At 44.5% G+C, this 12,500-nt stretch overlaps 1 protein-coding gene across 5 annotated transcripts in view; it reads right to left on the reverse strand.

Annotated features, from left to right (window-relative positions):
• LOC143027662 (guanine nucleotide exchange factor DBS-like) overlaps positions 1-12,500 on the reverse strand; it is a 300,403-nt gene that overhangs the window by 70,260 nt on the left and 217,643 nt on the right. For 3 of the 5 annotated variants that reach the window (XM_076189073.1, XM_076189071.1, XM_076189074.1), the window contains exons 2-3: positions 7,396-8,931; positions 5,060-5,143 (exon numbers count right to left, since the gene is read on the reverse strand). In XM_076189073.1, the coding sequence (XP_076045188.1) occupies positions 5,060-5,143; positions 7,396-8,722 (1,411 nt within the window). In that variant the 5' untranslated portion in view covers positions 8,723-8,931. The remainder of the gene's footprint in view (positions 1-5,059; positions 5,144-7,395; positions 8,932-12,500) is intronic. The other 2 variants (XM_076189075.1, XM_076189076.1) reach the window with 1 other exon arrangement.

Below are 12,500 nucleotides of genomic sequence, written 5' to 3' on the forward strand. Positions count from 1 at the left end.
TGCAGATTACCCGCACTTACCACAGCGCAGACTGCGACACCGACCACTCCCTCGTCTGCTGCAAGATCAGGTTACAACCTAAGAAGCTTCACAAGTCTAAGCAGAAAGGCAAACCTCGCATGAACACCATGGGTATGCATCTCCCTGAGAAAGTCGAAGAGTTCGCCAAGTCCCTTCAAAAAGCTCTGTCCGTCGAACACCAGCACTGCTCTGCAGCTGAGAAGTGGGACCACCTCCGCGATACCATTCAGAAAACAGCCCTTGCAACCTTTGGGAAGAAAACCTCCAAGAACAACGACTGGTTTGACGCTAAGTTCAGTGAGATGTCCCCTGTTATTGATGCAAAGCGTGCTGCCCTTGCTGAATACAAACGCTTCTCCCAACGAGGAAAACCTTGCAAGCACTCAGAGCAGTAAGAAGCAAAGTGCAACAAACTGCAAGACGTTGTGCAAATGAATACTGGCAACAGCTCAGCGATTCCATTCAGTTTGCAGCTGTTTCGGGTAACATCAGAGGAATGTATGAAGGCAATCAAGACAGCTCTAGGCCCACCACAGAGCAAAACAGCCCCCCTCAAGGACTACCAGTGGGGAAGTGATCACCGACAAGGGCAAGCAGATGGACAGATGGGTGGAGCACTACTCTGAGCTCTACTCCAGAGAGAACACCGTTGCCCCCTCAGCCCTGGATGCCATTGAGCCCCTGGCTATCATGGAAGAACTAGATGCTGAACCAACCATTGCGGAAACTCTACAAAGCAATCGACAGCCTAGCAAGCGGCAAAGCACCTGGCAATGATGGTATTCCCCCTGATCTCATCAAGTGCTGTAAAAACACTCTACTGCAGCCCCTCCATGACGTCCTATGCCAGTGTTGGAAAGAGGGGAGCCGTGCCGCAAGACATGAGAGATGCCAAGATTGTCACCCTCTACAAGAATAAGGGTGAAAGGACGTGAATTGTAACAAACTACAGAGGCATCTCGCTCTTGAGTATTGTTGGGAAACTCTACGCCCGCGTCGTGCTTGTGCGTCTCCGAAACTCGCTGGGCGCGTCTACCCTGAGTCTCAGTGTGGCTTCCGAACAGTACGGTCCACAGTGGACATGATATTCTCCCTTCGTCAACTTCAGGAGAAATGCAGGGAACAACGCAAGCCCCTCTACATAGCCTTTATAGATCTGACCAAGGCCTTTGACCTGGTCAGCAGGGAAGGGCTGTTCGACATCCTTCCAAAGATCGGTTGCCCTCCAAAACTCCACAGTCTCATTAGATCCTTTCACGATGACATGAAGGCAACGATCCAGTATGAAGGCAACATGTCCAACCCCTTTGACATCAAGAGTGGAGTCAAGCAAGGATGTGTACTGGCTCCAACCCTCTTCGGCATCTTCTTTGCTATGCTCTTAAAGCATGCTTTTGGAACATCAACAGAAGGAGTGTACCTTCGCACAAGATCTGACGGTCGACTTTTCAACCTGGCTCGACTGAAAGCAAAAAGCAAAGTGACTGAGATAACCATCAGAGACATGCTTTTTGCTGATGATGCCGCTGTCACCTCCCACAATGAGCAAGAACTCCAGCGCCTCATGGACAGGTTTTCCCAGGCCAGCAAAGACTTCGGAATGACCATCAGCCTAAAAAAGACCAATGTGCTGAGTCAGGATGTGGACACTCCACCAGCTATCTATATCGACGACTACCAACTCGAAGTCGTACACCAGTTCACATACCTGGGATCCACCATCAGCGACAACCTGTCCCTTGACGCCGAGATCAACAAGCGCATCGGCAAGGCTGCTACGACCCTAGGACGCCTCACCACCCGCGTTGGGAGAACCAGAAGCTGACAACGTCAACTAAGATGGCAGTGTACAACGCGTGCATTGTCAGCACTCTCCTCTACGGCAGCGAAACATGGACGACCTACTCGAAGCAGGAGCGCAAACTGGGTAACTTCCATTTGCGCTGCCTTCGCCGCATCCTTGGCATCCGCTGGAGTGACAAGATTACCAATGCCCAGGTACTCGAGCGAGCAGGTATTCCCACCATATTCACATTGCTAAGGCAGCGCAGACTTCGATGGCTCGGCCATGTGCGAAGGATGGAAGATGGACGCATCCCCAAAGACATCCTTTACGGTGAACTTGTCTCCGGCAAGAGAAACGTTGGTCGACCCCAACTGCGCTACAAAGATGTCTGCAAGCGTGACATGAAAGCCCTGGACATCAACACTGAGAACTGGGAAGAGGTAGCAGCCGACCGCAGCAAATGGCGCAGTGTTCTTCACAAGCAGCTGAAATCTGGAGAGGAAAAAATTCTGACCACATCCAGTGAGAAGAGAGCCAAACGGAAGGCACACACCCCAGCAGTCACTCCAACAAGCCACACATGCAGCAAATGCAGCCGAGACTGCCACTCCCGCATCGGGCTCACCAGCCACAGCCGTCACTGTCGCTAGCAAAATCATGACTTTTTCCGGCGCAATATCCATAGTCGATATCGACTGACGGAGGCCTACTATATACATATATATATACTTATATATATACATATTAATATATATTAATATATATTATATATATATATTATATATATATTAATATATATTATATATATATATAATATATATACATTATTTATATTATTATATATACATTATATATATATACATATGTTATATATATATATGTTATATATATATATATATTATATATATATATTATATATATAAATTATATATATTATATATATATATTATATATATATATTATATATATATATTATATATATACTATATATTATATATATTATATATATATTATATATATATATGATATATATATTATATATATATGATATATATATATATATATATATATATACATATATATATATATATAATATTACACGTTCACATCATTCATATGTTAAAATGTATCTTTAATGTTCGTTAACATTTCGACTCTCCAACAATCATATTTATATCAAGTGACAATTTATCTCTTACCAATATTCCCCCAAGTGGATGAGTGATTCATTTCCTCTCGGGAGGTTCAGTGATGAACTCTACGTACATTTAATCATTTGCAACATATTATTACTATTATTACTATTTTTCTCATTTAAGCAGTTTACTCTAAGCACCTCCCTAACTTCTGTCCTTTTCCTTCCTCCATCTATCCTCCACTCTCAACTTACCACTTACCTTCCACCAAAAAATGATCTGATATTCGCCCCACTCTCTCCCCTGAGAACATATATATCCAAAATTCTTCCTTCTCTTTTCCTGATTACCACTATATAGTTATTTAAAGACTTATCTACCACCCTTCCATCCATCCACCTCCCATGCTATCATCAACTCTCTAGACATATCTCCGCCATCAACTTTCCACTACGATTTTTCCTGGAACTCCACACTTCCCAACCACTCCGTCTATTGGTTCATCTACTCATACATTGAGATCTCCCAATACCACTACATTGACATTTCTCCTTAAACCCTCGATACACTCATTTAAGTCTACTCAAAAAACCTCCCCTTCCTCTACACTCTTCTCACTATCAGGCCCATATGCACTTACAAAAACCCACATCTCCCTTCCCAGTTTCACCTTCATCCACATTAACCTTGAAAAAAACTTCTTCCACTTCACCACACGCAAGGGTAATGGGCTGGGGATTGGAGAAGGTTAAAGAAAACGAAGAAAAATGGGAGATAAGCAAGTTGTTGTTTGCTGACGATACTGCGCTTGTAGCAGAATCAGAGGAGGGATTAAGTAAGTTAGTGACGGAGTTTGGGAAGGTGTGCGAAAGAAGGAAGTTGAAGATAAATGTGGGTAAAAGTAAGGTGATGAGATGTACAAGGGGAGAGGGTGGCAGTAAATTGGAAGTGAGTATTAAGGGAGAGAGAGTGGAGGAAAAGGATAGCTCTAGATACTTGGGTGCGAATGTAGTGGGAAAGGGAGGAGTGGAGGTGGAGATGGAATATAGATTGGGAGAATCAAGTAAATGCCTTGGGGGATTAAAAAGTGTAATGAGAAATAGACATTTGGGAACGGATGCTAAGAGGATATTGTATGAAGGAGTGATTGTGCTGACAGCACTGTATGGCGCAGAAACAAGGAACATAAAGAAGGAAGAGAGGAAGAGCTTAATGTGTTTGAAATGAAATGCCTCAGAAGTATGGTAGGGATTACTAGGCTGGATAGAGTGAGAAACGAGGAGGTGAGGAGGAGAGCGGGGTTGGAGAGGGAGTTGGGAGATAGGGTTGATGAAAGGGGCACTGGGAAAGAGGGGAATGTCTGTTGAGGAAGGAAGGGAGAAGACAGAAGATAGAGATGAGTGGATAATGGTTGTGTATGGATGATGTGATGCATGGAAGGGTGTGGGTGGGGGATGGGGGGTAAGGGAGTATGTGTGAATGATATTTGGACCCAGCTCAAAGGAATTTCTCCCCGTTTTCTCTTTTTCTGCATGAAGGGACGGAGAGAGGGGGTCGGTCGCCGATGAAATGAAGCGGCCTTGATGTGGATGATCTGTGTCTTGCTGCATTGCTTGTGACCCAGGGCAGTGGACGAGATGCAAGTATGACCCGTCATCCAGGAGCCAAGAAGAGGGAGGGGTGGTGAGTGGGATTGGAGTGGGTGGGGATGAAATGTGTGGGAGTGGAATTTTGCCTTTTGACTTTGGCTACATCGCTTGTAAGGAGGAAAGCCCTTGGTTTATGTATTATTATCATTATTATTATTATCATCATTATTGTTTTTATTACTTTTATCATTGTTAGTATTGCTATTACTATCGTAATTATAATTGTTATCATAATTACTATTACTATAATTATAATCAATATCATTACTATTATAATACTATCATCATTATCATCATGTATCATTATCATCATTATTATCATTATCAATACAATGAAGTTAATGACAGCATGCGTGTATACACACACACACACACACACACACACACACACACACACACACACACAAAAAAACAAAAAAAAAAAAAAAAAAAAAAAAAAAAAAAACGACTTCGGCGTCTCCACCTACCGGATATAATGGCGTACTGGGCGTGGAGAAGTTCACTGACGTCCCTGACGGTGAGAGCACAGCCGCCCTCCTCCAGTACTTCGTCTGTAGGGGGGGAGAAGAAATGGGGGGTTAATTTCGACGTCATTTATCCCCCCCAAAACCCAAGTTTTACCTCCTCCGAAAATTCCCTTCTCCTTCCCATTCAACCTCCCTCATTCATCACAAAGGATTACAAAGGCGGAGCATGCCGACAGGTGACCTTTTGGTCCATAACTAGGTCGGATGCGAAATAGATATATATAATAATGATAAATAAAAATAAATAAAAATTATAATAATATAGATAATAATGAATAAAATAAATAAATGCATAGGTATAGTTAAATAATAAACAAACAGGTAAATAGTAAATAATAATAAATTGACAGATAAATAATAATAAATGAAAATCAAGCAAATAATAACAGAAATAATAACAAACAAATAAACAAATAATATAAAATAAATGGCAGGCATTACAGCATCTTGCTTAGGTGTTTATCTAAACGAATCATAAAGCTTCGAACTGAACTACATTGCACTGCCTCTGCAGGAAGTTTATTTCATTCATTAACTACACGATTGGCGAAGTTGTTTCTATCCATTTCTAAATTAAATATATTTCCAAACATTTTGAGACCATTATTTCTTGTCTAATTCTCATTCAGTGTGAAGATTGTCACTATTGATGTTGTCAATTCTCTTTAGAATCTTAAAGACTTAGGTTTATAGGAAAAAAAAGGGGGGGATAATTCGAATATAATTTTACTTCCCTAATACCCAAACTTCAACTCCCTAAAACCTTCCCATAAAAACCTCTTCCCCCCTCTTCCCCTATCCAACCGTGTCCCTACTACCCAAACTTCAACTCCCTAAAAACTTCCCCTAAAAACCTCCCCTTCCCCCCATCCTCCCCTACCCAACCGTATCCTCAAGTATTTCGTGTGCTGGGGAGGAGGAGGGGGGTATTTGTACATCAATTTCCCCCTACCCCCTTTTTTCAACTCTCTAAAACCTTCACCTAACCTTCCCTTTTCCTCTTCCCCCCCCACACCGCTAACCTCCCTTAAATATCTAAGACAGGTTAATTTGTATATCTTTTATCCCCCCCCACACTCTTACCCCCAAATTTCAACTTCCCAGAGACTTCCACTAGCCCCCCAAGCATTTCCCTTCTCAACCCTTTCCCCCCCCCCAATCCCCCAATACCGAAGAAGATCCTAGATCCATCGGTTCCAATACCCAATAATTGGGAAATTGATATCCTGTGTATAACCTTATTTCTCAAAAAATAAATAAACAAATAAATAAAAAAATAAATAAATAAGGATCGATAATACTGGTTAAGAAAATATATAAATAAACAAATAAATATAATAAGATAAATACATGAATACATAAGAGAAAGAATTGTGAGTCAAGAATCCTTTTTTAGCATTAAATAAATAGATAAATATATAAACATATAAATAAACAAATAAATATAATAAGATAAATACATGAATACATAAGAGAAAGAATTGTGAGTCAAGTATCCTTTTTTAGCATTAAATAAATAAATAGATATTTGAATAAACAAATAAATGAAATAAAACAAAACATGTATTCACAGACCCTATGGAAACGTTTAAAAAAAATTGAGGGTTTTGAGGGCTCACGGCATTCAAAGCAGATTTAGTTAACCCGCTTCTCTGAAATCATAAACCTGATTACCTTGTTAACCAGGTAAAGGACATTACCTAAGCCAAACTCATCTAAGCGAGGCAAGAATTTCATTCTCTCTTTCATGTTTAGAAGTGAACAGAATTGTCTCAAAACGTCTCTTAATATAGTCACACAGATGAATATCTCTATATAGATATATATTCATACATGTACACATGTATTTACACACGCACATAGGTGTGTGTATATATATATATATATATATATATATATATATAATATATATATACATACAAGTGAATGTGTATTCGTGTGTGTTTGTGTGTGTGAAAGCAAGGTAGTAAAAGAAAGGAGAGAGAAAAAGAGAGAGGGGGAAAGAGAAAGAGTGAGGGAGAGGGGGAGAAAGAGAGAGAGAGAGAGAGAGAGAGAGAGAGAGAGAGAGAGAGAGAGAGAGAGAGAGAGAGAGAGAGAGAGAGAGAGAGAGAGAGAGAGAGAGAGAGAGAGAGAGAGAGAGAGAGAGAGAGAGAGAGAGAGAGAGGGAGAGAGAGAGCGTATAATAAATGGTGTTCAGGGACTCCCACCACCACCACCACCACCACCATCTCCTCCTCCTCCTCCTCCTCCTCTTCCTCCTTCCACTCCGGTAATACCTTCATGTCCGACGCCCAATCCATGGCCGTTCCCGTAGGACAGCTGGATAAACTGTCCACGGAAGAGAAGATACTTGGGCTGCCTGGCCCTCAAGTCTCGAGTCCAAGATACCGGAGGCTCAAGGATGAGGCTCTCCTCCATGAACGCCTTCGAGGACGAGGAAGACGAGAAGGTCGAGCTGGAGGGCGAGGTGGCCGTGCAGGAGTACGAGGATGAGATGAAGAAAGACGGGCAGCTGTTGCTTGGGTTCGTGGGTGGCCTGCTACAGGCCGGGAGGGAGGAGGACGAGAAACAGAGGTTGTCGAAGTTAGCGGGAGCGTAGGCTGGAGGAAGACCACCTGCCGAAGTCTTCCCCGAAGCCAAGGAGGCCAGGAACCTCTGCGTGTAGAGACTCTCGGGTCTTTTGGCCCTGGTAGGTTCTATGGGGTCTTCGGCGTCCGTGGTGGTCTTCCGGTGAGCTTGAAGGAACATGTCCACCGAACTAGAGAATCGTGGAGCCTCAGAAGCCAACACTCCTGAAGACGCTACCATGCCGACTCCTTCTCCATCACCGACGACCACGTCCTCCTCCTCCTCCTCCTCCTCCTCCTCCTCACGATCTCCGCCTTCAGCCTCTCCTCCGAGTCTGATGTCCTCGGTATTCGTCGTTGTCGTCGTCGTTGTCGTCGTCGTCGTCGTTGTCGTTGTCGTTGTTGCGAACTCGGCTTTGTCGTTCTCGCTTGAGACTTGAGATGTGTTTACCCTCTCGCTCTCTTTCCCGCCAATTTCTCCCGTGCAGCTTCGGGCTTGCAAAAAGCGCTCGCCCTTCCCCTCTTCCTCCTCCTCCACCTCCTCCTCCTCCTCCTCTTTGGTCTCTGCGTCTACACTCGGGTCTTCCGCGCTGGAGGGCCAATCACCAGCTCTTCGGCACTGGAGGCTTTCGGCACTGACACTCTTCTTCGAGGTCGCTTCCGCGTTCGCCCGAACGTCCTCCTTCGTCATCACACTCAAGACAGGAATTATCGCTTCCGTCTCCACCCTCGAGGCGAGAACCTCACACTCAGACTCCACACCACCACTCCAGATCCTATCGAGCCCTGGGGCAGAGTCCTTCTGCTGGAGAAGGACCTGGGACAGAAGCTGAGCGTGCGGTACTTCGGAAGCCATCGTTACGACCACCACCCCACCGTCACCTTTCACTTCGACTTGGTTCGGGAGGTCGAGGTACGCGTCCTGAGGCTCCTGAACCTCCTTTTCTGTTTTATTATCACTCTCGTCCTCTCCTTTACCTCCCCCCTTGAGGTCCTTCACCTCTCCTTCGTCCTTGCTGACTTCGCTAACAACCATCTCGGATTCTTAGTCTATGAAGTTCGTACAACGAGATGAATGGAAGAGAAGGAAGATGAGGAAGGAGGAGGAGAAGGAGGAGGGAGAGGTAGAAGGCGGAGGAGGGGTGGGGAAGGCTTCCACTCGTTCAGGAACGTGGCAGTCACTTCTGGGGAACGTGCAAGAACCGATTCCGCAAGAACCTCTTCATAGCTGAGGAACCCCGAACTCTGGAAGACATAGACGAAGACGACTTCGTGAGCTGAAATCGACGATGTACCTCGCATGAGACGATACACAACTCTTCCCTCCCTTCCCCCCCAAATTCCGAAAAATAATCTTATTCTATTTTTTCTCCACACACACACGCACACACACACACACACACACACACACACACACACACACACACACACACACACACACACACACACACACACACACACAAACACTCCACCCCCCTCCACTTCCCCATAAAAGCACTGAATAGCCAAAAGCTGTATTGATTCAAACCAGGTCCTCTTCTTCGCGTTGCAGGACTCCGACTGGGACCTATCTCCCCTCCCCCCAAGCCCCCTCCCCTCCCCCCTTCCACCCACGCCCCTTCAGCATCCTCCTCATCCTCATCCTCCCCCAATTGCCCCACAGGACCCATGCATCCTCGGCACACAGAGCAAGATTATGATATTCTCTCTCTCTCTCCTATCATATCTCTCTCTTGCTCTCTTTCTATCTCCCTTCTCTGTCTTCCCTCATATTCCTCTCTATCTCTCTTTTTCCCTCTCTTAATCTCTCTCACAATCTTTCATCTCTCTTTCCTTTATCTTTGATGCCATATATATATATATATATATATATATATTATATATATATATATATATACATATATATACATATACATATATATACATATTATATATATATATATATATATATATATATATATCTTACTCTTCCTTCTCTATCCTCTCTTTCTCTCTCTCTAGGTGTATTAATAATATTTACCAGATCTTCAAAATGCCTATATAGTGGCAATAGTCCATTAATGGTACAAAGGCACTGAAGCCCCTCCCACTTTCATACTGACCACATTACAAATACACTTTGCTCTTCAACTTAAAACGTCGCTTGTGCCTGCCGTCAAGCGATTTTATTCAACTGAGGGAAACCCCTTCCCCCACCCGACTCCCCATCCATGGACAGCCAAATGGATAAAAAATATATTTATATAAAAATCTATGAAAAAAAAATAATAATAAGGTGATGCTTATACTCGCGCACACACACACACACGCACACACACACACACACACACACACACACACACACACACACCTATATATATATATATATATATATATATATATATATATATATATATATCCGTCTGTAATTGAAATTATTCTCTCCACCAATCAGGATCAACAGAATGACCAAAGTGGGCGGAGTTTAAATGCCTGACTGCACCATACGGAATACAATTAGAGAACTATGCTGATTGACAATGGATTCCGCGTCAGCACTGATTGACGCGCTGAAGGTAAACACAAAAAAAAAACAAATGAATGCTTTCTCTCTCTCTCCCACTCTCTCTCTCAGAGCCTTGACCAAACGTTTATTTGGAATGACGTTTCGCCATAAACGTTATCAGCCAAAATGGCCTGCCCTAACCTGAGATATAATCGAAACATGACTGACACTCATTATAGTCAGTCTGACTGTAAGCCTGACTGTCAGCCTCCTCCAGCGAGGAGTTTGGGTGCCCAACATCCGCTCCAGAGCACCTCTCCGAACCTCCCCATGGTCTTGGATCACGTGCTGAATTAGTGATCGACAGCTCATAATCTCGCAGATGAAAGCTCAGAGCTCATACATTACCCGATCTGTGTGTGTGTGTGTGTGTGTGTGTGTGTGTGTGTGTGTGTGTGTGTGTGTGTGTGTGTGTGTGTGTGTGTGTGTGTGTGTGTTGTCTGTGTGTGTGTGTGTGTGTGTGTTGTCTATGTGTGTGTGTGTGTGTGTGTGTGTTGTCTATGTGTGTGTGTGTGTGTGTGTGTGTGTGTGTGTGTTGTCTATGTGTGTGTGTGTGTGTGTGTGTTGTCTGTGTGTGTGTGTGTGTGTGTGTTGTCTATGTGTGTGTGTGTGTTGTCTATGTGTGTGTGTGTGTTGTCTATGTGTGTGTGTGTGTGTGTGTGTTGTGTGTGTGTGTGTTGTCTATGTGTGTGTGTGTGTGTGTGTGTGTGTGTGTGTGTGTGTGTGTGTGTGTGTGTGTGTGTGTGTGTGTGTGTGTGTGTGTGTGTGTATCACCACAGTCTTGGATCACGTGTTGGACAGGTGATCAACAGCTATTACCATTCCACATGAGAGCTCAGAGTTCTAATATGGCCTAACCTATGGATAACGCCATGACCTTGGAAATACACACACGCACGCACGCACACACACACACACACACACACACACACACACACACACACTCACAATCTCCTTGCACACCAGAGTGGGATACCGTCTTGCAATACAGTAGTGATTTTCAGTACTGATGGGGACTCAAACTCAAATCGCTGAGTTAGTAGTCGAGTGCGGTACCATAACACCAACAAATGTGTGTGTGTGTGTGTGTGTGTGTGTGTGTGTGTGTGTGTGTGTGTGTGTGTGTGTGTGTGTGTGTGTGTAATTGTGTGTGTGTGTAATTGTGTGTGTGTGTGTGTGTGTGTGTGTGTGTGTGTGTGTGTGTGTGTGTGTGTGTGTGAGTGTGTGTGTGTGTGTGTGTGTGTGTGTGTGTGTGTGTGTGTGTGTGTGTGTGAGAGAGAGAGAGAGAGAGAGAGAGAGAGAGAGAGAGAGAGAGAGAGAGAGAGAGAGAGAGAGAGAGAGAGAGAGAGAGAGAGAGAGGAGGAAGAAAGTGAAGAAGGAAGGGGGAAAAAGGAGAGAAAAGAGTAAGAGGAGGGAGAGGAAGAGGAGGAACATGAAGAAGAGGAAGGGAAGGAATAGGAGGAAGAGGAAGGGGAGAAAGAATGAGAAGAAGATGAAGATGATGATGACGACGATGATGATGATGTTGATGAAGAGGAGAAATAGTAGGACAAGGAGAAGTAAGAAGAAGAAAAAGAAGAAAAGGAGAAGGAGGAGGAGGAGGAGGAGGAGGAAGAGGAGGAGGAGGAATAGACGGAGAGGAAGAGAAACGAGGAAGCCCGACACAGGAGAGGAGACGAATGGGAGAAACAACAATAATATAATAAATGAAGGAAAAAAAGGAGAGAAAATAATAGGAAACTCACAAAGGCCAAAAGCGAACCCTGAACAAAAGACAATAAAATATGGGAGGAGGAGGAGGAGGAGGAGGAGAAGGGAAGAGGAGGAGGGGAGGAGGAGGGGCAGGAGGAGGGAGAAGAGGATGAGGAAGGGAGAGGAGGAGGGGAGGAGGAGGGGAGGAGGAGGAGAGGAGGAGGGGGAAGGGAGAGGAGGAGGGGAGGAGGAGGGGAGGAGGAGGGGAGGAGGAGGGGAGGAGGAGGAGAGGAGGAGGGGGAGGAGGAGGAAAGGAGGAGGGGGAGGAGGAGGTGAGGAGGAGGAGGGTAGGAGGAAGAGGACCAAGAAGAGGAGGAGGAGAAGTAGGAGAGGGGAGGAGGAAGAGGAGGAGGAAAAGTAGGGGAGGAGGAGGAGAATTAGGGGGGAGGAAGAGGAAAAGAAAGAGGAGGAGGAGAAGTAGGGGAGAGGAGGAGGAGGAGGAGGAGGAGGAGGAGGAGAAGTAGGGAAGGGGAAGAGGAGGAAGAGAAGTATGGAGAGGAGGAAGAGAAGTATGGAG

The sequence above is a fragment of the Oratosquilla oratoria genome, chromosome 8 (assembly GCF_046742065.1).
Source record: "Oratosquilla oratoria isolate Oo_2021 chromosome 8, ASM4674206v1, whole genome shotgun sequence".
NCBI lineage: Eukaryota > Metazoa > Arthropoda > Malacostraca > Stomatopoda > Squillidae > Oratosquilla > Oratosquilla oratoria.